The sequence below is a fragment of the Eleginops maclovinus genome, chromosome 17, assembly GCF_036324505.1.
Source record: "Eleginops maclovinus isolate JMC-PN-2008 ecotype Puerto Natales chromosome 17, JC_Emac_rtc_rv5, whole genome shotgun sequence".
Taxonomy (NCBI): Eukaryota; Metazoa; Chordata; class Actinopteri; order Perciformes; family Eleginopidae; genus Eleginops; species Eleginops maclovinus.
Genome location: NC_086365.1, coordinates 10,279,014 through 10,305,179, shown reverse-complemented (window position 1 = coordinate 10,305,179; position 26,166 = coordinate 10,279,014). Strand labels below are relative to the sequence as shown.

The window sequence follows — 26,166 nt, the reverse complement described above, 5'->3', positions numbered from 1 at the left end:
CTTCAGAAGGCCATAAGGTTTCCAATTAAAGGTAACAGGGCATTTCAATTGTCCCTGATGTGCATGCGTCAGTGTGGTTTAATGCCAAAAAATGTCATAAATCAACTTTTTTAAATCTAGTTTTAAGCCACATGGTTTTTATTATCTATACGTTTTAACCAGAGGAAGAATTGTAGTCATCTGGATCTTAAGCTGCAGGAGAAACAGGCGGAGCGCTCCTAAGTGGCGGACGAACAGCATTGGAGAAACTGATTTTTAAAATACTCATGTCACCAACCGGATAGGCCGTTACTTTATCCGTCTGAATTTCTGACTGTTAGTGTATCTTTACCCTTAGTTCCCGTATATCATCAATGACTTAACTTTGCTGACCAAGTTGTATTTAACCGGAATGATCTTTTACTATAAATAAAACATCCATAAACAAGCTAACCACTTAACATTATTTGGAAAATTGAATCTATTTACAGAAAATTGAACTGGCTAACACAAATAATGCACCCCTCCCCCCCTCAAAGCATGATCAGCTCCTTCCCGCTGTCCTCCTCTCACTGCATGTCTTTCAATGATATTCCTTCTGTTTGCATGATGGATGCTGCTTTGTTTTGTTCTGAAATCACCGCACCACCATTGGGATTTTCCCTCCATTGTGTCTTAACAAGTGTCTCCGTCTCCCCCAGTCTGCTTTCAGGCCTCACACGCACATCACCGCCTTGTTCAAGGTTAGAGGCAGCCCCCCCTCCTCCACTTTCATCCATCTCCCATATTCTCCGTCAGTCTCTGTGAAATGCTTTTATCCCAGCTGCCCGGTTGTCACGCAGTCGGCCCCCTTTTGATTTGCTTTTAGTCATAGTTGGTCTGTTCTCTTTCTAAAAAGTGTTTTAAGTATAGATCAAAACCTTTGTCAGCTACTGTCACACCCTCAGATCTAAATGTATATTTCATGACTGTATTGTAGGTATTATTGCTGCTTAAAACTACTTGGAGATATTGTATTAAACAACATTTAGGGTGCCTTTTTAAATGTTATGAATTACTACAGAAAGTGTGGACAGGTCAGCCCATTGCATTCTGGGAAAGCCTTGTTGAAAAGGATTAGGGATTTAATCCAACACATTGCCAAGGATTAAATCAATTAATACAATTATATTCAATTTACAGAGATCTCATTAAATAGTGTCAAATATAATTAATGTGGAAGGTGACTCTGTTTTGGTTATGGGATGACGTCAGCAGTGATAACAGTTCTTGTAATAGTGCTGTAGATTGTACATTGATAAAGCATATTAAGATGGCTTGAATAAATAATTATATACAAGTACTTTGCATTAACTAGATGTCCTCTCCACTGTGTGTGTGTTTAGTGTCAGAACCTGGGGAAGATGACCACGGTGCAGCTGGGACACGACAACGCCGGCCTCCTGGCTAAATGGCTGGTGGACTGTGTCATGGTGCGCAACGAGATCACAGGACACACATACAAGTGAGTGCTGGGTGTGTGTTAGAGCTGAGGCTGATGGGAAAACTTATTTTTAAAGTTTTGTAATAGTTTTTTAAAAACAGTTCCACAATAGTTATATAATAGATATCTTCTACAACTTGATTCCTCTCCCTCAGGTTCCCATGTGGCCGGTGGCTTGGTAAAGGTGTTGATGACGGCAGCCTGGAGAGGGTCCTGATCGGGGAGCCGGTGCTGCCCAGCGGAGAGGAGGATTCTGGGAGGGCCTGCCACACACCCCCGCTGCAGCGCTCGCCATCCCAGATCCGACGCATCAGTATCACGTCGCTGTCAGGACGAGGATACAGTCAGTACCCTGCAGCACTCTCAGTCCTGTTAACAACAACATATGAATGCTGGGATGTTGAGATCTTCAATGTGCCTTATTAATGCCTTTCTTTTCTCCAGAACCGACTTCAGCCCAGATCCAAGAGGCCATCGGGGAGGCCGTGAACAACATCATCAAACACTTCCACAAGCCGGAGAAAGAGGTGAGGAGCTCTTTCTCACTCGTGTCTGACTGAATGAACTCATTCTTTGACAGCTTATATCTCTGCTGCCCTTTCTATGAACCCTTAGTTCTCTCTGTTTTCTATCCACTGACTGTTCATAATGTAAACATCAGTGAAGTGCCGGTCTAATCCAGACCTACTGTAGCGCCACAGCAGAGGAAACAGAGCTACATTTGAAGTGCCCACTGTGTGGACTGATGGAGAGAGAGTAAAGAGTGGAGCGATGCATGCTGCCCTGTAGTCAGAGGCTGCTCATCCACAAAGGCCTGCATTAAATGATCCCCTCCGAACTATACAAATCTGCCACTGTGTCGCCACAATGCAACACCTAAATCCTCCACAGCTACATAAAGACCAGCAGTGGAAGCGAAGTCTCCTCTGTCATTGAAAATCTACTCACAGCTAGTCGGCAGCTGCAAACCTCATTCTTTCATTGTTTTAGAATAACAGATGAAGCATTTTATGGATACGAATCCAACTAAATTGGCACTTTAAAAGTCCTCTCACTCTCTGCCCTGTTTGCAACTCCCAGCTGTAGACCATACTTTAAACACTATTTTTGAAGTTCATTTCTGAACAGCTCATTTGTGTTTCTCTCAGAGAGGCAGCCTGACCGTGCTGTTGTGTGGAGAAAGCAGCCTGGTGTCGGCTCTGGAACAGTTCTTCCGTCACGGCTTCAAGTCCGCCCGGCTCTTCCAGAAGACGGTGTTTGTGTGGGACTTTGTGGGTGAGTGTGGATGGACAGTGCCACCTGCTGATGATAATAAACGATGTAATTTGGCCCATTTCAGATGATTAATGAGGAAATAATGTCAGGAATTATACTTTTTCTATTCTTTTTTTGTTGTTATTTGACAATGTTGCCAAGATAATTATTTAATGTTGTGCATGCTGTTTGTTTTTGATGGTAAAGCAGTGTGGAAACTGAACTTGTTGCCTCCCTCCGTCTGCAGAGAAAGCTGTTGCCTACATGGAGTCAGCTGACCAAATGGGAGACCTTCAGGAGACAGCGGAGCCCCTGGGACGGACCTGTCAATCACTCTGTCACTACATCAACGCCATCAACTCCAACCCCAGGAACATCGGCAAGGACGGGAAGTTCCAGCTGCTGGTCTGCCTCGGAGCCAGGTCAGTCCCCAGGCAGCCCCCTGAGACACGTCTGCTTTATAGTATTGAGCATTCACAACAAGCACGGGATGGAAATATATTTAATCTATTTTAGGAATGTATTTCCAGATAATGAAATGCTCTGGTAGTTGTTGGGAACTTCAGGAAATTTGACCTGCTGGCATCAATTTTTTTATCAAACATTTGATTACTTTTCTTTCATGGAAAATTGAAATTCAACTGTATGTTCATCACAAGCACTTTCCCGGCCAAATTCTGTCAAAATGTAGGACCCTTAATGGCACAAGTACTGCACCACACTAATGTCAACAAAACAATTGATATTCTTTTCCAAAAAATATAAATGAAAGCCCTTTAAATGACTCGTGTGTTGGTGTCTATTCTCAAAAATACCCATAAGGACTTCAATTTATCTGTTTTTCAAAACCACAACATTTCAATGATTTTAAGAGCCATGGGAAACATGATCATACACATTTAGTATTACGTAACTTCAATTTTTCCAAAAACTTGTGTTGTCACTAGTTGTGTGTTTTGTGGCACTGCATGTGCAACGTAAATCTGATGTGTGTAAATCTGAGCGTACAAGACGCTGCATTTTAAGTCCTAAAATGTTTCCTGGAACCAAGGAATAAACAGTGACCTTTGTAGTCAACAGATTTGGAATAGATGTTGCCTTAGGTAGTCACACTTGAGGATCAATAAATACTGAGTCAGCCCCCCTGCTGCCAATGTAGAAACCTCCTCTGACTCTCTGTCCTGCAGAGACCGCCTGCTGCCCCAGTGGCTCCCCCTGCTGGTGGAGTGCCCGGTGATCCAGCGGATGTACGAGGACACGGCCCTGCTCAGGGACCGAGCCACCGTCAGCGCCCACATCGAGGTCCTCGAGACGCTGCACGACTTCCCCATCACACTGGAAGCCTCCATAGTCAAAGGCATCATCCTTTAGCGCCAGGAGACACGCAGACCTACGTTTTCCTCTAAAACTCCCCCTCACCTCCACCACCTTCACCCAACCTCCCACTTGCACCCTTTTGGCTCTGGGATGAGCAGGGAAGGAGGAAGTGAGTGACAGAACTATAAAGTGAAGGGAGGTTTGATTACCAAAGCAAAAGAGAAGTAAGACTTTGGGTCCACCATGAGCTTTGGATGCAGTATTACCCCAGCAGTGCTTAATCGTGTTTTATTTAGTGTCCAATTTAAATACCCAAATTGGACACGCTTCAGGTTCAAGGAAGTCCTTTTTAAGCAACATAAAACTTGCTTTTAATCCATCGAGACCCTTACCAGCCATGTGTTATCTCTAAATACTTTACATTGCACTGATATGAACTGAAACAGTGGCTGCTTCGAGGGACAACATAGCAAAGGTGTTGAACAGAATATACACTGGTTAAATGTTCTTAGCAGAGTAGCAGACGTTTCCCTGTGTGCTAGCTATGTAGCCTAGCTTTCCCTCAGTAGGTACAACTAGATAAACTCATGTATTCACTTTCCTCGCCTGCGGCTAGTTAGCAATAGCATTAGCGAGCATGCCTTTTGAGATGTGGAGAGAAGAGACCCTGAAACGAGGGTTTTGACTCTGTGTTCTACGGCCTCTCTTTATTTTTATCCTCTGGACTTGTGTTGGGCATTTTCTCTGCTTTAAACGTGCGGATGAACCCAAAAACTGATCTCAGTGACGAGAGAGTCAGGAGCTAACCTGTGGCTACATGGACATTCCTACCACTCAAGTACAGGCATCGACCTGGCTGTTTTTAAGCATGTGTGTGTGGTCCACTGTGTGTCATATTTCAAGGATGTATGATCTCTGGTGTGTGTTTACCCTGCTTAGGTTTTTATATTGTTCAACTTTATGTTTTGGAATTGATTGATATTATGCGTGTGAGCCTCACACCTTTATTTATCATTCTCAAACAGCTCGCCAATATCACCACTTAACTAAAAGGGTCAACAATTTTTTTTTAACTCAAGGTCCATTTAATACTTTTTTCACAGCTTTTTTGTGTTTGCTTGGTTGTCATCGCATGGCTAAAGTAGAGAACTTTGTAGTTAAAAGATCTGGATAAAGCTAGTAAGGGGACATGTGTTGAGATTATTTTTGTCATTGTGATAGTCCTACGGTCAAGAATGAACTCAAGCAAGCACAATTTTACTTATTCTGAATGAATGTAGGTATCACTGGAATACAGAAGTGTTATAAGTAGAAGATGGTTTTAAGGGAATCAGCCACTATCAGTTTGGTCTACCCATGAAACATGTAAATCCTACATGTTGTCTTTTCATGACAAAAGAACATTAGTCTTAAATGATGTTTTACCGTATAAGAAATGTATTTGATATCAGTGCAGGGTTTTACAAACTAGCTATTAAAACGTTTAACTTGACAACATGACCCCTGGAGAGGCAGAATCTTGTGTTTAGTTTTTGATCTTAAACACTTTAATTCACCATCCTCCTCCGTACTTGATATTGATGGGTGGAAACTCTATAAACTGTTCTTTTTAAGATGCATTTTATTTCCCCATAATGTTGCTGCATGAGAGATATTCCCCTCTTACCGCCGTCTGAATGAATCCTTTCTGAGAAATGGTGTAAATATTGTCATTAGTGCATGATGACACGTAGACTGAGCTGTATTTATTGTGACTCTTATGAATTTTAGATGGACCATGAGTATTGAGAGGACAACCACTGGAAGTCTTTGCAACCTGTGTCATTTCCCTCTCCAGTATTGAGCCTGTGAAGGACCCACAACATGTTTTTGTTAATGTCATGATTTCATGTATTTATTCATTTCACTTTAATTCATAGAAGGCTGACAGAAGCACTGGAATTTAAGGTTGATACAGCCTGCGGATTTACTGGAAACTTTGAAGCAGTAACTGTTGAACCTTCATGTGATTTTATCATGTTTTAACCCTGTGTCTCCTGCTGTGTACCTCTAATGCCTCACCTCCAGGACTATGCTCTGCTGCAAAGCACATAACAAGCAATAACAGATTCCTATGTCTGGTCCCCGATTAGTTTGTATACGAACGCTTTACTACACATGGCTACAGGGAAGACTTCAAGTGGGATAAACTGTTGTGGAAGATTGAGATTCCTCCTTCAGCAAACTTTTCTTACAACGGTGAACACATCGTGGTATGAACCCCGAGTGGAACTTCTTGAACAGGAAATGCTACCAAAAGCCATGACAGCAGTTACAGTGCATGCTGCTCATAGCAAGAAGGCCACCGGACGAACAGATGTGTCGGACTGACTTGTTGTTCTGATATTTATTATGCCTATTTCAATAAAAGCACCCAGTGTGTTAAAGGTGTTTGTGTGTACGTATGTCTAAAGAACGATCATGCATGAACAGTGTCCATCATTTAAAAATGGTACATAATGTGAAATGGTAATTCTCTGTGAGCGAGAGTAAAGTGAGACCGTTGCTAGAGACGTGCAGGTCAGCAGGGTTTATTATGGAATTCATTTTGACAGATAATGATTTGTTTGTGGTATACTGAGGTTACAGGTACAGGTGTGTGCCCAAGGAATTGTGCAAAACAATAAACAAAAGTACAATGACTTTAGTATTAACTTATTATCCAAACAGTAATATTACCTTCTTCTTTACAAAGGAGATTAAAGTCATTGAGGGAAAGTGTCATTAGAAGTATTAGCCAAGCAAATATTGCCGGGGAGGGGGGGGATTGTTGTTACTGTCCGGGCCAGGAGGCTCTGAGGTTGAGGAGGATTAAGACATCACAAGGGGCCAAACAGTAGACACCCAACTCATTGAGGGCCGACTCTGGTGGAGGATCCCCTGCAACCGTCATATTCCTCGCCTCCTCCTCTGACTCCTTCAGGAGATTCCTCAGCAGAATGGCAGAGCCCACGCTGAGACACAGGAGGATGCACGCCTCCTTCACACTGCGGAGAGACAAATATAGGGGAAATGTAACCAGTCTTGCTTTTATGTCCATTGGTTTTGTGCCTCACTGACTTGAGGTTTCTATATATTTTAGTTTTCATGACGGTAATGCAATGTAAATAACTTTGGAACATTTAAATATGCTTTGCCTATATGAATAATGTCACGTCATGCCATTAAAGTCACCTTAAATTAAATCATGTTTGCGCAGATTTCTTAAACTTTTATGATAGGAAGCAAAAGTGAGACCTAACCAACACACACACATACAAACTTACTGCTTAAAGAAGTTCTCAGGTCTTTTGCAGTAGTGGCCAAACAGAGGAAATAGGTTTCTGGTCATGTCGAACTGGAGCTGAGCGGCCCCTCCTTCACTGAAATGATTAGACAGCACCACCTGACAGAGACACAGATATATTTCATTACTATCACACGGTGAGGAAACCACGATGGCAAGTCATTAAGCAAAAAAACAACAACAGAAGAAGTAGACAGGGTTTACAGGTGGGCTCTTTCTAAAGACAATAACGATGTTTATTAAATGCGGTGGTCTGAGTGCAAACACATCTCTTACTTCCTGATAGAGAACGTTGTCCAGTCGCTCGGCCAGGCCCTGCCAGGCCAGCTGGAACAGAGAGAAACTCAGGACCTGATGGAGATTCAACAACCGGTCCCTCACACAAAGCATCATGGGACACGCTGAGCTGGACAGGGTCATGGTGGACTGGTCTTGCTGGGGTGGTAGGGACAACCACCTGGAAAAAAGACGGGGGAGAATACATTTCAAATTGCAAAATATTGATCTTTTTTCCCTTTAGGACCTGTGTTTTCTGCAGTAAGCATCTGGACTAAGCTTCAGATCAACTCAATCAATTCATTTTCATTTCTACAAGAGAAAACATGACAAAAATAACACCATGTATTATTAAAAATCAATTCAAATAATGAATGTGAAGTTGATCAATAGCACGGAATTGCCACACTGTAACCACATCTGGTTACATTCAACAGACATGTGAGAAATGATGACAGAAGCAAAGAAGAAATCAGGTGACAAACACAGGAGGTGTCAACAGGCTTTGATTTTCTAAAGAAATAAAAGTGAAAGGAAAATGCTCTCTTGAAACAATTCAATGGACTGACGCTGCCCTTGGTAGATGCCCAGGTATAAATCTGGAGTAATACCACAGGAGTCCACCAGAGGGCGGCAGCAGGCAGCTAAACTGTCACTTCTTCCTTTAAATGAAACAGTTTTAATAGACTGAGCTTCATCACATGTTATCTAGGTCTCAAATGACATCCCACAAGAGATAATGCAGGTGCACATGGACTTTATATTAGGGTCTGATTGGGAGAACATATAAAATGACCATATATTCAAAATGATTGCATTACCAAAGGCTCACCCTGTTCTGTTTAAACTCCAAACAACAAGTGCAGATATATTCACTTCTAGCACGTCATACCATTGTAAGTGCTGGTGAAATTTTACAAATATAGAAGAAATAACTGTCTGCCACAGAGGGATGGATAGAGAAACAATCCTATACAAATCATTTTTGGGTGGTATTAAGCTTTTTCCAGAACCATGTCTCTAGCGTGTTGGACTTCAGCTACCCCATGATCTATGGATCTCAGCAGACTGATGTCTCACCGTTCTTGTCCGTAGGGTCGGACTTTTTCTGTGATTTCTCTCATGGTCCACTCCAGCAGTCTTCCCATCATGTCTCCTTTCAGCCGGTCGAGCAACGCCAGCAGACCCTCGAACAGAGAGCCCTCCAGAGAAGCCAGGCGACCCAACTCCAATACCCCCAGGCCCCCCAGTACCGCCTCCTCACCGAGGGACACCGCCGCCTGTTGCAGCTGCAGGAAGAACTGAAGGAAGAATAAATAAATAAGAAGTGAAGTGTTTTTTCTTTTGATCGACCAGTATCATTTGTAGTGGCCGTTTTATTAAAAAGATTTTGACATTAAACCACTTCAGAAATGAATAACATTTTGCGTTTATTGCCTACTCCTTCCGAGGGACATAAAGATCTTTTTTTTTTTTTAAGTTATTTTTTGGGGCTTTTTTCCTTTAATCGGATAGGACAGTGGAGAGTGACAGGAAAGTGGGAGAGAGAGTCGGGGTGGGATCCGGAAAGGACCACGGGTCGGGAATCGAACCCGGGTTGCCGGCGTACGGTGCAGGTGCCCCAGTCAGTTGCGCCACAGCCGGGGCCATAAAGATCTTTTAAGCCCTATTTTTTGAATACATAATGTTGACGTAAAGTGAAGTGAAGTATATGAGCTTTCAAATGAAATAAAAGGGGCTTGGTCACATGTGCAGGAGTGACACACGTAAGACGTGTCAAGCAACGTCATTCTGCACTGTGGCAAAAGAATCTAAATGAATTCGATTTACAAAGTCCACTCACCACATTGTCTCCCCAGTCTCCCAGGATGGTGGAAATGTAGTTCACAGCGTTAAGGATGGCACAATATCGGGCCCCCAGCGGGCAGCGAGACTCTTCCTTCATCACCTGGTAAGAAAAAGTATTACAGCAACCCCCTCTAGCCGAGATATTTCTCCCTCAGACATTATTATTAAACGTCCTTAATAAACGCACAAACAGTAAGACGCATCTAGAGAAAAGCAACAACAACCACGACAGCGGAGAGAACACGATGACACAGCACCACAGGTGTTTAAAAAACGTATTGCTCCTTTCCATCTTACAATACTCAACCCACTTTAAGTTAAATTGAGCGGTAGACAAAACTGTCAGTATAACTGTCACACAAACAGGAAACAAGCTGGAAAATATCCACAAAAGAGGCTGTGAAACTCTGACTTTCATCTTGGTTAACCTGGTTATTTAAAAGGATTCAGATGCACTGTAATGACCATTATTGTGTCATATTATTTTCAGGTGAAACGCCCAGCCCTGATGTCATACACACTATAAACATTTCAATTCTTAGACTGCATCTTCATTAATACCCTCGTCTCTTTGTCATTATTACCTGTGTGAGTCGTATGCGGAAGTCATCCACCAGTTCCCTCTGGAGCTCCAGAAACTTGAGTTGTGCAGAGGGACAGGGCAGGGACCGGTACCGCTCTGAGGACAGCAGGAGGACATAAACAGAGACTTTTAATATAAATCCTTTATATGTTCTAACAAAATACATTACATGTATGCTATAAAGGTACTGAGCAACAACACTTGTAAAGCTATGGGTTAAGGGTGTTACCAACCGTTTACTGACTCTACTGCTATAAATATTGCCGCTACTGGGAGGTCATGGTGGGATTTGGCTTTTTTTAAACTAGTTTTGCACAGGCCCTTATCCGTAGAAAGATGGTGTCAGGCCAGACCTTCAGTGTTCAATTACAATGCCAGTTTAAGTTCTGCAGCGATTGTGGTTTCACATTATTCCATTATTGATTGTTACTACTTTCCAGAATCTAAACTACGCTGAAATGCTTTTCCAATAAATCTATTGTACTGCCAGTGACTTCAAAAAGCTAGACTGTGAAGTCTCACCAGTGATGACCTGCAGAAGAGTCATGAACGTCTCTGCACAATCGGGAGCCTTTAGCTCGTCCATATCACTGATGTCTTTGTACTGAGAGCTCCAAGCTCCCTCTGAAGACAGCATGGCATCCATCTTCTCCACTGCCACTGAACACACAGGAACTCAGAGTTATAATGCGCCTTCAATGATGCAAACAGACTTACCGAGACAGAGAAGACTTCACTTTTTCACGAACTCAAGGTGACGTGGGTTGAGTAAATGACAAACAAGTGGTCGTACTTACTCTTCTTTTCCACAGTGAGCCACTTCTGGAGGATGGCGTCATCCAGCAGGAGGTGCAGCAGACCAGGCAGCACGGCTGGGTACGAGTGGTTCCCCCGCAGCTCCTTCTCAAACTGCAGCACCTCCTCCACCAAGTGACAGAAGAGCGCATCGTCGTACAGCAGCCTGGAAGCATCGCTGGCCACCTTCTCCTGGACCAGAGACAGCAGGCCTCGACACAGCTCCACCTGCACACACAGACAGCCCTTAAAATGCCTGAAGAACAAGTACCTGTTTCAACTCACTAAACCAACCAAGCATACCATGGCACTGGTTGTGGCCCCAGCTCGGTCTAGGATAGGTTGGATCCTTTCCTCCATGAACGTTGAACTGTTCCCGATCCACATCAGAACCTGAGTGAGGTACCATTCGGGCTGAATAACACACAAACAAAGAAGGAGTGTTACGGTTGTTGTAAAAAAAAGTCTTCAAATGTTCCTGCTGATGAGAATGTTGTCCTTTTTTTCTGTGGGGACGATTACGGTTTCTGTAGGGTTTTGATGGGGTCATTTCTGTCTATAGGGTCTGTCATTTGACCAGACAGTTTACAACAGACTTATTACAGAAATAAAACCTGAAACTTTTTCCAAAATGTGTTTGAAATAAACATTTAAGATGAAAAAAGCCAAAAATGTCAAAGTGATGAAGGGTTAACACTTGGCAACTACAGGTTATTATTGTTACTGCCATGTGTTTGCTATAAAACCAGTAAGAGTATTTGGTTATTACTACGATGCAAGTGTAAAAAACAAACAGTACGTTTATGTATCTAACCTTTTTAGGATTATATGCTTACACTGAAATTGGTGGATTTGATTTTAGAGTTAAAACCACATGTTTAGTTGAGAGGTGTCTGTTGTGTAAGGGTTGGTGTTGTGTTCTGTGGAAACCTTGCTGAGGGTGTTGGTCTGTCGGTTCCCGTAGAAGTGGTATCTGAACCTCTTGATGAGCGGCAGCAGCATGATCTGGATGGGCAGACAGAGGGGGAGGGCCTTGGACGGAGGTGTGGCTGAAGAAGCAGGCTGGGTTGCGGGGACACCGTGACAAGAGGCCAAAGCCCTCTGGGAAATGAGATCATCACTGCCAAGGGGGAGTTAACGAAATCAAACAAAGGAGCGCACACATCGCTTCCTCTTTGGGAACATGTCATTCCCCTCTCATTAACATTTAGTTCATTTGTTTAGAAACACATTCATGACGGGATGTTCTTTAACAGTTCTATAGTGTGTATGGCAAAGCAGGGCTCCCGATGAACTATACCAATGATAGCACATGAATTGGTCGCACCCTTATTTGGTACAGCATGGTTTTACCAATATTCAAATACCCTGTCTACATTTTCATTAAAATAATCTGCTGTATACTGCTTACATTGTTGTACAACAAAGCCCTTAATGGATTGTTTTGTGAAGTTATAGGCCACTATGTACGCACATCACGAGCTATGTACCTTAACATACAAGTCATGTTATGTTTATTTATGAAGCGCATTTAAAAAGGTCCTACTACTTTAGTTTTCCTGTTCCATTATTGTCTGTATAATATTGAATTGAATTAGTAGAATTAAAAACAGCCCATGTTGACTAAAGTGCGAACACAAAATGTATCATAAACAGAATAAACAACATCAATGCTCATGGACACAAATCTATAAAAACATACAGAACAGAAGAAGGATACGAGTTCTGCAGGGCGAGCAGCTGGGAGACGAGCAGCTCCAGCTGGCTGCTGATCTCCTGACAGTTGGCGGTGGGAGTCAGGGACTGGGTGGGGGGGGAGATGAACGGCCAGTGAAGCTGAATCAAGACTTTCTCAAAATCACTAGGAAGGAAAGAAGAGGAGGATTTATGAAAACAAGATTATGATCCAGGGATAACTTTATATTCTTGTGCAATTCAGCAATTATATCTCTAAAATATTCTATGTTTTTATTTTGTAGTGGACATTTAACTTCTTATATTAATATAATTCTTTTTTTCTTGTGTTTTTCTATATTTCTTTTATTTATTTAATTTTAAAATGAAGCAATTATCTAGAAACCCAATTTCCTCCAGGATAAATCAAGTATTCTGATTCTGACACAAAGGGGGCGAGGTTTACGTGGTCAGTCGGTCTTTGATGATCTTGTGCCAGAAGTGAAGGGTCTCTTGGAGGAACGCCTGGAGGTGAGAACATCCAGATTGGTTTAGTCCAGTGTCCAGTGCAGCCATGCTGTCCACCGCCCGTATGGCCTCCCACACACTGCTGGTCATCAAACACTGCTGGACTGCAGCGCTGCAAACACACAATACCACTTCTGTCAGCCCACAACACACACACAGGGATATCAGCTTGTACTCCAAAAGTAATACTTGGATGTCAAATGTCAATTATAGCATTACTTCATAAATTGTAGAATTGACTATCTGTGCATCCCTCTCAGATAGTCTTTCCTGAAGGGTTGTTCATTCTTTCCATTATGTTGTCAGTCTATGTCCACCTTCTCCTATTTCTGCACCCACACATATGTCCTGTCACTCCCCTTTTATCTTTGACAGATAATCTGTGTCGTCCTCGCCTCAGACTTGCTCACATTACCTGAGTTCCTCTATATGTTGGAGGCATCGTAGGTATTTCACGTGTCTCTCTATTGTGTTGACTTTGTGTAGCGTTTGGTCGAGTTTATCCATCCAAGGCTGTGCATCCTGTAGGTGCTAGAAGATAGAGTAAAATACACATGGTTATACCTTTCAAGAATGGCACTCATGCCATTTATTATTCTTTCAACAGCAAGGTTTAACATCTCAGGAAATTGACAGCTTTTGCTAAACTGAAAAGCTCTACCTGGTGCAGTCTGTTGGAGATAAGGGCCTCTCTCTGCAGTAAGTCTTCCAGGGAGCAGCCGGCCTCCTCAGCAGCAGACAGAGCTGCAGACACTTTAGGAGGCATCGAGCTGGAGTCAGTAATGACCTGCAGGACAGAGTACACCAACTGTTTCAGTCTACATGGATGGACATATCGTGTCAGTTGCAAAATAAGCTTGTAAATGTTCTTGGCTTTCCAAACAATGACACGTTGCATCATTTTCAATGCGTTTTAGTGTATTTTTTCTAAAACACACCTGTTCCTCCAGGACGCTGTTTTCCTCTCTCAGTTTCTCCAGCAGCTCGCCAACATTTTTCAGGGACTTCAAGTCGCTGCCGACTTCTTTTTCCATGAAATCCAATAAATAGTCCTGCAGTGTTCCCGAATCTGCTGAAACAGAGTCCCTACATTGGCTGTTTGTGTAAACGGGCTTTAACAAATTATCTGTCAGTGAGTTCATGGTTTGCACTGTTGTTGCGGGCGCCGCCATCTTTTCTCTCTGGTGTCGTCAACAGACTGTCAGTGTGGTAAAGGAGGGGGCGTTCGTTTGTGCTTTGTGACCGTTTGTTACCCTGGCGGGCGGTCATAGTGTCCGACGTAGTTACGTGGCAATACTAACCCGATAAACCAACGTTTTTTTGTAATCCTCGAGTGCCCTTCAATAAAGAAAAAGTGATACACGTGTTGCTACTTCCGTCTAATGAAACGTGAGATGGTCTCACTGACAATGTATCTACGGGGCACGCTGAGGCCAAAAACAAGCTCACATTGCTAACGTTGACAAACATATACGTCACAATCTACACGTCAACAAATCAGTCTCTTTTTTGAGCCTCGAAACATACCATACGAAATGAACACTGGAAAACCTTCCCTTTTCCCCATATATTTTATTTTATTGTCTTTTCTTAGGAGGCACACAAAACATAACAATTTGTTTCTGACCCAAGACTGGGCTAATAATAATGAAAAAATGAAAAGGGGAAAAGGGCAGCACGTACACAACAAATCACAAAGCATGAAAAAATTATAAACTGTCAAACTGAAACACAGCATTCTTCCATAGACACTGTCTAAGGATATTCTATATAACTCAGTATTTAACAGCAAGAAATCCCAGGGGTTTACTCCACTTCTACAAGAAAAGATTAGTCCTTCCATACAGAGAGTGTTTTATTAGATCAATGTCTTCCATATGGAGATAGAGGGCTGTATATGTTTTTATATATTATTTATTGAAGCCCCCACTTATGTAAATGTGAGGATGAAATTACTACAGCAATGATCCAGGCATTCATTCCTTTAATACCTAAATGAAACTAATATTATCTATCCATTGATACCTTGAGTATGTGGAGTGACAGACAGTTACTGTATTTCTCGACTTAAGACATTACATTTATTTTGTCTTAGAGGGACAATATTTTAGTGGTGTTAATGTTAACAATGTTAAATGTTAAACATGGACATAAATAGTATTGTGATGATTTATCCTAATAAATCGGTACCTCAAGGCTGTCAAATGTCTCTCTTTTCTTTCAAATTGTTGCTGAGTTTATTTTGTTAAAGGTTTCAACATGCTTTTGTTTTTGAAAGAGAAACACCAAATTCAAACTATATTTTAAAAAAGAAAGATAATTTGAATTAGTTGGTGTTAATTTGAATAATACATTTTTAGTTTACCTCATAAAACTGTTGTATGTATATTTAAAAAGTGTTTTCTTTTTTGCATCAAATTCTTTCATTCTTCATTTGAAATCACTTGTATTTTTCCTATATTAATAAATAGTTAGAAATCTACATGTTGTTCAACTTCATTAAAGCATGAATAAATGACAATGCTGATTACGCTTTAAGTGGACCAACATGAAGTCCAAAGAAACACGATGAATAAAACTATGTTTCAATGAGGAAGGTTCAGTTTGCGGTCAGTCACCACAGACGAAGTTTGTGTCGTAGAAATGGAGTGAAAGGCCAACGTCTGAGAGGATTTTAAGCCTGAGGGCATGCACGACTGTAACAGTCACCCTGTTACTCTGTAGGTCAGTCTGAATATGACAACACGAGACCATCTGCCCAACAACACTATGTCCCCGAGCATGCAGCAGTCACGTTTTGTCCCAGCCTCGCGTCATCACTAAAACTTTCCTTGAGTGAAACACATGCACCTATGGGAGCGTATTGCTGTCTTGGCCCAAAACTAACCTTTTCTCTTCATGGCAAGAAACACACTTATTCCTAACAGGTCTTTTTTCATTATAACAAGGTACTTTTATGGTATGTATAAAAAGATAGTTTGTATATAGTCAATATTACCAACTAAAACCTTTAATCTTTGATAACAAAATCCAGTTAATGTCTCTCCACACACACATTTACTAATATGTTTGTAATACCAGTGAAAAAATTACTCTATACTGTACTTTCTACTATTTACTATCAGAAACAGACCTGTCCTTAAAGGGTTTCATGTGAGTAATTCAGTGAATGAAAAAGGGCCTATGACTATGCCAATAAATGTGTGTATCTGCGAGTTGGAGATGCTAACTCATTTGTACAGTGGTGACGTCAATGAACAACCTCTGACATATGCCGGATGTCGTGGTGTGTTTGAATTCCCCTAAACGCTGTCTGTGTAGAAAGTCTATCCATTGTCAAGTCCTTTACATTTCACAGTTCTTTTTTTTCTCATTTAATTTCTATGACAGTAACATGTGCTGTGCAGGATGCTCAATGAGATAACATTGTTAAAGGCAATGGGTCAATTAGCCATTAGGTAAGACTAGGATTCGCAATGTATTTTGGTTTCTGCATACAGCCTCAGGCCTCCGTATAATACTTTGTCCGGGGCAACAACTTGATAACTGTTGGTTATATCACTATGATGCTGTGAGTTTGGAACAGACATTCATGCTCCAAGCAAAATTCATTAATTTAGAATAAAAAACTAAATAAAACCCCAAAATAAGTTGAACTGTAATATAATAAAACACAGATACTGAAACAAACCAAACTTGATAGAACATAGATAAAAGCTCAAGAAAGCAGTTACAAAAGTACATTTTCAAAAGATCAGACACAGTTTTGGTCAATTAATAATTTGAAGCCAATTTCAATTAATATCTCCTGGGTGGATGTGATGAGGTCACTGAAGGAATGAGTCATGTGAGTGCCTGCTCATGTCACCAGAGCGTACAGAGCAGTAAAACAAGTGCCTTTTTCCACAAATTAAATGTTCCTAGAAAAATAAAAAAAGACAATTGAATTTAAAGTGTTAAAACAAAAAAGAAGAAGAAAAAAAACACAAAATAAAAGTTATATGTGGTCGTGAGCAGACTTATCTGCCTGGGCAAATAAACTTTGACAATTTGTTCAAGTCGAAGGCAAACTTTGTACAATATGTAAACTCAACTCTTATGTCCATTCCATCGGCTAAAAGAAAGTGCTTTCATTTTAAGGAGAGGTTTGGTCATTCCAAGTGTCATCACACTATTTGTGACTGTTTGCCAGGATGGCACGAAGAACAAGGAGAGCATATCCACGGGTAACGCAAGGAAGGAAAATCAGTGAGGGACATAGGCTACTATCACAAAAAAGGCGGGAATCACAAAGCTAGGAAGTGAAACAAGACATGGCACAAAAGAAACAGATGATCACAGAACGTGTCCTGTGGTTTTAGAGAAGTCCTTTTCTGTTTAAACAGGTGAAATAAAAAATATCTTTGAATTGACAAAACCATACTGATCCATTTACCATGTAAACCTTTACAACACTAAGTACACAGTGACTGTAAGAAACAACACACTTCTCTATTTCACAATGTCATTTTATCACAGCAAGGACAGATGAGATAACAGCATGAACTCAAAAGTATTTAGAATTTATCAAACAGATAATAAACAGAAAACTATCTATAAAATAATGATAATAATAATAACAGGCTAATAAGTTAAAAGAAAATCTGATCAAAAATCTGAGTCCTGTTTACCAAACAGTTCTGGTTCATGTAACATCTTTTCAACATGCAGTGGTTTACTCATCAGATGATTCTACCCTTCAGATTAGTGCCTGGAGGGCTCTAAATATCCCTTTTATAGGCTGTTTATGTTTTCTCTAGCTGGGCGACATGCACATATAAATAATAGGTATGGGACAAGCCTGCTTAGTGGACGTAAATGTGTTGGACAGGAAATCCAGTGTGGCTGTATGACGTCTTAGTTGATGATGCTATCGCTCTTCAAGACTGCCTCAGGTTACTCTATCATGATAGACACACACACACACACACACACACACACACACACACACACACACACACACACACACACACACACACACACACACACACACACACACACACACACACACACACAGCATGACGAGGTACCCCCCCCCCTCTCTTTTTCTCTTTGATATGAAAGTGAAAATGGGAAATGGTCAGTGAGAGACACTCATATGAAGAAAAGCTTCTTTGCCATCAGCTCTGAGACTGGACGTCCTTCAGGATGAATGGAACCTTCAGATCAGGTAGATATTTCAGAAATACAACTTTGCATGATACAATTATTTGCCTTCTCATTTTGCTTGTCATCATGTACTTTTCCTTTTCACACTTCCATTTTCCATTACTGCATTTATTATTTTCTTGAGTTTTCATCCTTAAAAAACACACTCCTTAAGACCTCATACAAACACACACACTTTTTTTTAAGGAAAAGAACATGACTTTTTTTTCAGGGCAACATGGTTTTATTTTATGTCTTTGTTCTTCCCTCTGTCTCTCTCCTATAGTATCTCTGGTGTGGGTGGTTTTGTCGGGCTGTCTGTTCTTCTCCAGCAGACGGACCAGCGTGTGTGCAGCACCCATCTGTACCAATGGCAAGGCTGGGTGCCACGTCCTCTCTCTCGCTAACCTGTTTGACCGGGTCATCCAACACTCAGCCAGGATTCACGGCATTTCAAGTGACCTTCACTCTGAGTTTGTAAGTCTCATGCATACTCCTCAACGTCAGCCAAAGCTTTTATAATGATGTTTTAAACGTTAAAAGTGATGTAACAGCAAACATAAGCTTTCTAAATATGTCCTGCTCGATCAGGATAATGCATAAAATCAGTGGTCAGTTTATAAGCTATCTAAATCCTACCTTCATCATGGCTAATGTTGTGTAAAATTATTTCCTGTTATTGCGACAGAGATTCTATAATCAAGCCTACTCTCATTGATATTAATAGGATGGGCAAAATAAGTAATCTTAAACTGGCAACTGAGTCTACACACACATTTATACCAATAGCCATTTGTGATTATCAATTGCAAGCCTTTCTACTACTCCATTCATCCTTTTTTTTTCATTTGACATTAAGGTGACCTCTGACATTTCCCTCTTGCCTTCATGTCCGTCCTGTCAGGAGCAGTACTTCCTGCCCAGTAAGAATCAAATTGGCCGGGTGGGTCGCATCTGTCACACCTCTACCATCATCACGCCCAATGGCAAGGAGAACGCTCAGAGAATGGCGGTAAATGAACCTCTATAAAAGTTATGTCCTGTAGTCGGCATGTGCTGTCTACATCGTGTTCGCAGTCTGCCTTCCTCTTGCTTTAATCCATTATACATCACAGGCTTTTCCCCCAGTTAAACAACAAGTATTGCTAATGATTCAAACTTAATTCTAAAGTATGAACTGACTTTTATAATGAGTAATGCCTCTACCTGTCTGGTTGTCCCTACAGAGAGGGGAGCTGACAGAGGTGATCCTGAAGCTCCTGGTGGCATGGAGGGATCCTCTGTGGCATTTCCATCAGAGCATGGCTCACCACCACGACTTCAACAACTTCAGCTCCAACAAAGCTCTCGAGATGAATGACATGGTGCACGAGCTTCGCCAGGGTGTAGAGAAAGTGGCAGAGAAGGTACTGTATGTCTTGTAAAAAGTGAAAAGACATGGGAGATTGTTAACATTAGCAGTTCAAGAATCGATTCCAAAAGTCAAAATAAATGGTGCTCAAAATGCGTTAATCTGCGTGGTTGATGCTTGGAGCAGTCGGGTCTCAGGTTGTGTGATTCATGATGTCGTGCGGCAAATCCAAACTGTACTGTTCACCCTCAGGTGACCTTTTGTTAAGACCAATTATTCAGCCTCAAGCCAGAAAGGAAGAGACCAAACTTTGGCGACACCGCCTGCCACGTCTCTCCGTTTGTATAGGGCGGAATAACCAACAGATAAAATGGAAACGTGTGTCATCACAATCACAATATAAAAATCATTCTTGGGAAGTAACAGAATACATGTGACAGGAATAAGGATACAATATAAGGCAACTGTATTTCCTTACAGTTACAGAAAAAAAGATGTAGTCATTATTGATATGTCTTCTCTCTTGTATTTATTTGAATATTTAATATTGAAGTCATCAAAAAGGAATTACGTTACTTTAAAGACGTGATGAATAGATTATGTAACTGACTCCATTTTTAACGAGTATTTGTAACGAAACACATTTTTAAAGTAACCCTCCAAGCCTGGGTATAATATAAACTCAATTTAACATTGTTTTTTGCAATCAATCAACCAAGAAACCAACCAATCACCAAACCGATAAATACACAAGTTAATTCAAATTCTTTACGAGTGTGCTTTGTCAATTACGTTGTAGTGTTTATTTTGTGAGAACTGTTTTAGAATTTTAACTTAAATGGGTGACATGAAGGATAAAAAGCTGATGTGTGCATGTGTCCTCTCCAGATGCAGGTGCAGGGGATAATCAGTAACTCTGTCAGCAGCCTGGCTTCTCCCGAGGATTTATTGCCTTCAGACAGTGTCGAATGGCAGCTGATGAAAGACTACGTCCTGCTCTACTGCTTTCGCCGAGACTCCAATAAGGTCCAGAACTACTTGAAGATCCTCAAGTGTCGCATAGTTCCCGATCATGGATGCTAGGAGGCCGGGAAAACAATGTGTTTAACTTCGGGAATATCAACGCGTTTGAATGGAAATGCTTGTTTTTTTTATCTGCAGGATGTTAACTGACCCATTATGACTGAAATTCAACTGAGACTTAAAGACTCTGCCCGTCCTCCACTTCATGCCTGGTGTTATGTTAATTGAGTTAGGTATGGACATGATGGAATGATTGTTCTGCTGGTTATAATAGACTCCTGCATCATTCGTAAATATATAAATGAATGAATGGAGTCTTTCTCTCTCCCTCGCACCTACATTTACAGAAGATATACATAAAACCACAAAGAAAGAGGATTCCTGAGCAGAATTCAACATGTATTCTCATGTGAGATTTTCAGATAAATATTTGTGTTGCGTGTCTGTGAGGAAACTGCGACCAAAAGTCCACTGAAAATGAGCACTTTCTGGAATTCTTCCCCAGAAATCCAAAAGGTAATAAATCTGAGCATGTAGTTTGGCATTCATTATGTTTATTAGGTAAGAAAAAACAAAACTAATCACTGCACTGACAGTGTGTGCAGCTTCATGATGCGGCTGCTATGGTGACGACCTCGGGTCTCCCGCTGCTCTGTTCTACACAGGACACATGGACGGAGCCGTCCCTGCAACAAACAGAAATCATATTATTATTTTTCATATTATTCAAACAATCTCATCATGTGACCTTTACTGTCATTCTGAAGGAGGGGGTACCTTTTCATGGTGACCACGGTGTCGATGTCGTGGTTATCCTCTTTGGGCTGCAGGTTCCTCAAGACGATCTATCCATCGTACACACAGGAAGATATTTCAATTCAGAGTTTTGATCATAGGCAGGTGAGGCAAAGGAATGCTTCACACTTGTTTTAAACATCAAAGAGGACTTTATTATGTTAATAACAGCAATTCTATGCACCTACTGACCAAAAATAATGCACCGAACAGTGCTAATAAAATGTTATGCAACAAAGAATAACTACTAGCATACTAGGCTACAGAAAAACAAGACTGAACAATGCTGGGCTAACATGGTAACATTACATAGGTGAAATGCAAGTTCCTAAATATAACAATACACTGACTTTTCGATTTGTAGCTCATACAAGCCATCTTCCAACTATTCAAACTACCCCTCAACATTCGATCCAGTGTGAGCGCTTTTTTATACCTTTGCTAGTTTTTCTGGCTCCTCCTTGAGACATCTCTGGTAAATCTCCAGACAGACAGAGGATAGTTCCCCCCCTCCACTCAGGACGTGATGTCTGCGGGCGGGGAGGGGAGTGCCCGATGGAAGCAGAACAGTGAACACCTCCGCTCCGGATTCATCCACCTCCTGCAACACCCACACCATCGAGCCGGGGATGAGTTAAATAGAGTCAGGTGCACAAATAGAAATTCAATACTTATGTTTAAGGACAAAAATGATTCAGCTGTGTTTTTCATCTAACAGTGTACCTTCACTAGTATGTCAGAGGCAGAAACATCCACTGCGACAGTCTCTTCCTCTGGGGCGAGGCCTTCTTTGCCAACTAGTAAGCCTGCTTCCAGAGCCGCTCCCAGAGCGATGACCTCATCAGGAGGCGCTGAGTTGAGCATCTCCACATCAGGAAACATTTCGCAGATCATCTGCTGGAGGCGAGGGATCCTGGCTGAACCGCCGCAGAGCACCACCTGTAACAAACAAGTTCATTACTGAGGTATCTGAGGATTTTAAGTGCTTGAAGTCACATTTATTAACTATAAAAACAAGGATCACTCATCCAAATCAATACAATAATAGAGTGATGCAGTGATGTATTCTGTAAACCAACCGGAAGTTAGCGTCGCAAGGGCTCCCTCGACTAAAAGCCAAGGGGATTTTTTCTTCGGCTGCATTTGATCATTTTAAACCACAGCTCCTCCGTTAAAGCACACTGTACCTGGTTAATGTCGCTGTTGGAGAGTCCCACCTTCTCCATCAGGGCTCTGATTGGCTGGATGCTCTTGTTGAAGAGTGACGCGCACATCAGCTCAAATCGAGCTCTGAGAAAACACCACAGTGAGGTTATCATCTTGGTTACAACTTTTTATCCACCTTGACTTTGTCTAAAAATGACATTTTAACACTTAAAACCGTCTCAATCTAACCAAACTATAAATCTGCTCGAAGAGGACAAATATCATCATTCGTGTTTTAACTAATCAGTTTGTTTCTGGAACACTCGGTTAGTCGTTTCAGAAGTCCATGGTGCCTTCATGTTCATAAGTGTATGGGTTTTATACGCAGCAGTGTTTGTTTTTGATGTAAATTTCCATGCAATGTTTAACTTTCTTTATTAACCTTATTTCTGAGGATATTACCTGATTACCTGGGCTCTCAATATTGTATTAGTTATGTCCTTTGAGGCCTAAAATCCTACAAAAGGCTGGTCCTTTATGTTATATACTTATTTTTCCTGGATGGAGCTGTCCTGTAAAATAGGGTTGTGCATTTGAACCGATTCAATTTGGAGTGATGTCAGCCTCCTCCAGGTTACACTATTTCAATAGCAAACCATAACACTCATGGAATTATTCCTATTTTACACTCTAAATCTGCAGCCTCTTTGGTTGCTGTAAGGTTTTATGTCCTCTGCATGACGATGTGTTGTTAGATGTTACGACCAGCTTTGTGTTAGCTTCCCAGCTTACCGCGAGATGTTGCATTCAAAGTCAATGCCGTCGTGCAGGGAGTCCACAAAGCAGTTGGCCGTGGCTAATGAGGAGAGGGAGTGCTTGGCCATGTCAGCTCCGTTCATCAGCTTCATCATCGCCCGAGTATTGCCGGTCAGATCGTGCTTAAAGGTGCTGCACAACAGACAACAAGAGGCGTCAAATACAAACAAGGCATAACAAGATCTTAGGTCATAGAGTTAAATCAACACCCCTAAACACAACCTGAACATAAGAACTTTCATAAGGGGGGGATTTATTAGAGGGCTGTTGTATGAGACGGCTTCAGTTTACACAGATGAACCAGCAACTAAGTGTAAAACGGTGCTTTTGCAAAGTATGACATAATACATGTAACACTGCAACGATGAGCTGACTAAACCATCAGTTGGTCATCCTTTTCTAATATCGTCTCGGTTGTAATCACATATCAAAATGCTGTGTTTTATTTTTCAGATTATATTAAATATTTCAGTCAATAGTTTTCCGAAACATATCATTTTGCCACTTTAGTAATACTTTATATCTGATGAAAAGACGAGTTATGTTGAAACTGAGACAATAATCAACACTTAAATGATCATGAGTTGCAGCCCTATATACATGAGTAACACGTGTTAGAGAACATTAAGTTACAGAGTGCGAGGAGCAGCAGAAATCACAGCAGCTACCGTTTAAATTCGGCTGCCAGGTGCTGGGCCAAAGCCGCGGTGATGCTCTCTCCTCCGATGCTGTGGTCAGTGTGGGTGTCGAGAACCCGGAACATTCCTCCGTTGACCTCCAGCACTGTCACACTCAGGGACGTCCCACCCAGCTTATACACCAGGACATGGCTGTGAACACAGAACAATGTGAGGGCAAATCGACTGGAAATGGATACATTGTGTTCATAAAGAGTCCCTTAAGCTCGCTCTCTCTCTCCTTCCTCTACCTCTTTCCAGCAGAACAGTCCTGTCCAATGTTATATGCCAACAGAGCAGCAGCAGGCTCGTGGATTAGCCTCAGAACATGAAACCCTGCAGCTTCAGCAGCCTCCCTGCACAAAGCAAACACAGTGGTAGTCTTTACTAAAGGGTTCCTCACAACAAAACAGTACCGTTGTAGTGAGATTTCATTCGGCCTACCTCAAAGCACGCTTCTGAGCATGTCCAAACTCAAAGGGGACGGTAATGACCGCCTCTTTGACATCAGAGCCCAGAGCTGACTGAGCCGTTTCTGAGAAGAGAAATGAATGATTAAAACACGCTCTGTTCATCTTTAAGCCATGGGTCTGCGTTTTTGCAAAAATATACCTTTCATTTTATGAAGGATGAGTTTTGCAACATCCCCTGGAGCCACATACTCCGGGCGATCTCCTCCTGTGAACTCATAATGAGGCTTCTCTTGTCTGTTGACCACCTGAACAAAGGGATCACAGCTTTACTGGGAATGTTGGTCTTTGTGGGCTCAAAGTAAAACAAAGAGACAAAATCAGCCAGCAAGCTTTGGGTTGAAGATTCAAGCAGTTAATGACCAGCATTTAAAAAAAATTATGTTCATTAAGGGCACAAAATCTTTTTTAAAAAAGGAGTCTTTCAGATACGATGAAGCAACAAAAAAAAACCGACATAAACAACATTAAGTGAATCTGTTAACAAACTCACCTGACACTTGGTCTCTGTTTTGTGAGTTTGCGTCTCTGGGTCATCAAAGCTGTTCATGAAGGGAAAGAGACATTTTTATTGTTTGGATTTGTATATTCTTCAAGTTTTCCAATCTATTACTGTTTACTCCTGTGTTTCCTGTAGTTATAATATTTGCAAACAACATAAGAATATTACCTTCTTCCCAGCACTTGTTTCACTTTAACAACAGTGTTGGCAGCATTGCGAGCCCGTCCTTGCTTTGCTGCAATACCTACAATCTGCAGAAGATACAAAATAAAGCAATAAGCATACAGGCAAGTCAGAATGTTTGAAGCTACAGTCCACAGTGTAATAATTAAAATCTTGTTAGGTGTTAAGATGACTAAAATGTCTTACATTTCAACTGCGATTACCTAAAAACTGTGAAAGGTACAATCATTGAAGTAAATTGTTTTACCTGCTCAGTTTCTCTGTAGCTCACCACAGCTGGAGTCACTCTGTCTCCTGCATCATTAGCCACCACATCTGCACGCCCATCCTGTGAAACACACACACACACTCATCAGTTCAGTTCCTGCTAGTAAAGCTATGCAAGTTATGTAATATTAGGAACAAGACAATATATGGACCTAAAGACCATGTATCTTTCGTACATAACTAAATCTGTCTTTCAGGAGGCCTTGAGGCGGGGTACTGGAGGGGTACCAGATCCATGACTATATATTTAAGAACTTTGGATATACTCCCAGATGTCTAAAAATGTGTTTTTTAGACTTACTTTACCAAGGATGGAATGACTTAATTCATCGTGTGTGTATGTGAAGTTAGCATATTAACAACCAGTGCTATTTCAGTAGTCATTTAGAGTTGGGGTGAACGTTGTCACTATTTTGTGAACCAGAGAAGGAAAGACAGCGTGGGAAAGTCTAGTAGAGTTTAAAAAAGAGCGCAACTCACCTTAAAAATCGCAACACAAGCGCAAGTATATCCGAAATGAACTCCAATGGCAGCCATGCTGAAAGATGTGCAACACGCGCATAGGGCTCGTGTTCCGCTCCCAAGGCGCCACTTCCGGTAGAACCTTTTCAAAACAAAAGCGTATAACTTTAAGAAGAATTTAAAACCCATACAGAATTGTAATATAGGTAATAAACTAGCTTATAA

The 26,166-nt window shown here is 41.4% G+C and overlaps 4 protein-coding genes and 1 long non-coding RNA gene across 7 annotated transcripts in view; 2 read left to right on the top strand and 3 right to left on the bottom strand.

Moving 5' to 3' along the window:
* LOC134879103 (DENN domain-containing protein 5B-like) overlaps positions 1–6,463 on the top strand; it is a 52,614-nt gene extending 46,151 nt beyond the window's left edge. For both annotated transcript variants that reach the window (XM_063905425.1, XM_063905424.1), the window contains 6 exons: positions 1,365–1,483; positions 1,618–1,805; positions 1,907–1,989; positions 2,611–2,737; positions 2,964–3,138; positions 3,904–6,463. In XM_063905425.1, the coding sequence (XP_063761495.1) occupies positions 1,365–1,483; positions 1,618–1,805; positions 1,907–1,989; positions 2,611–2,737; positions 2,964–3,138; positions 3,904–4,087 (876 nt within the window). In that variant the 3' untranslated portion in view covers positions 4,088–6,463. The remainder of the gene's footprint in view (positions 1–1,364; positions 1,484–1,617; positions 1,806–1,906; positions 1,990–2,610; positions 2,738–2,963; positions 3,139–3,903) is intronic.
* Positions 6,464–6,579: 116 nt separating this feature from the next.
* rint1 (RAD50 interactor 1) lies at positions 6,580–14,356 on the bottom strand. The gene is made up of 15 exons (XM_063905426.1): positions 14,001–14,356; positions 13,724–13,849; positions 13,478–13,593; positions 13,001–13,174; positions 12,581–12,721; positions 11,791–11,980; positions 11,164–11,274; positions 10,863–11,088; positions 10,588–10,725; positions 10,067–10,161; positions 9,478–9,582; positions 8,715–8,935; positions 7,635–7,815; positions 7,339–7,457; positions 6,580–7,059 (listed from the first exon to the last, which is right to left on the bottom strand). Exons 1-15 carry the CDS (start codon positions 14,232–14,234, stop codon positions 6,846–6,848), a joined length of 2,391 nt encoding a protein of 796 aa, XP_063761496.1. The 5' UTR covers positions 14,235–14,356; the 3' UTR covers positions 6,580–6,845.
* Positions 14,357–14,614: 258 nt separating this feature from the next.
* LOC134879504 (uncharacterized) lies at positions 14,615–19,788 on the bottom strand. The gene is made up of 2 exons (XR_010167850.1): positions 19,456–19,788; positions 14,615–18,260 (listed from the first exon to the last, which is right to left on the bottom strand). It is a non-coding gene; the product is annotated as an uncharacterized LOC134879504 (long non-coding RNA).
* On the top strand, positions 18,195–21,147 carry prl2 (prolactin 2). The gene is made up of 5 exons (XM_063906051.1): positions 18,195–18,271; positions 18,536–18,726; positions 19,154–19,261; positions 19,476–19,655; positions 20,489–21,147. Exons 1-5 carry the CDS (start codon positions 18,250–18,252, stop codon positions 20,681–20,683), a joined length of 696 nt encoding a protein of 231 aa, XP_063762121.1. The 5' UTR covers positions 18,195–18,249; the 3' UTR covers positions 20,684–21,147.
* On the bottom strand, positions 20,129–26,083 carry hspa14 (heat shock protein 14). 2 transcript variants are annotated; one of them, XM_063906050.1, is made up of 15 exons: positions 25,960–26,083; positions 25,460–25,540; positions 25,198–25,280; positions 25,021–25,069; positions 24,670–24,775; positions 24,502–24,592; positions 24,309–24,413; positions 24,049–24,210; positions 23,357–23,512; positions 22,606–22,708; positions 22,142–22,357; positions 21,855–22,019; positions 21,401–21,468; positions 21,218–21,309; positions 20,129–20,679 (listed from the first exon to the last, which is right to left on the bottom strand). In XM_063906050.1, the coding sequence occupies exons 1-14, from the start codon at positions 26,014–26,016 to the stop codon at positions 21,231–21,233; spliced, it is 1,521 nt and encodes a 506-aa protein (XP_063762120.1). In that variant the 5' UTR covers positions 26,017–26,083; the 3' UTR covers positions 20,129–20,679; positions 21,218–21,230. The 2 variants fall into 2 exon arrangements, with proteins under 2 accessions (XP_063762120.1, XP_063762117.1); XM_063906047.1 differs by lacking the exon at positions 20,129–20,679 and having other exon boundaries at positions 21,161–21,309.
* Positions 26,084–26,166: the final 83 nt, after the last annotated feature.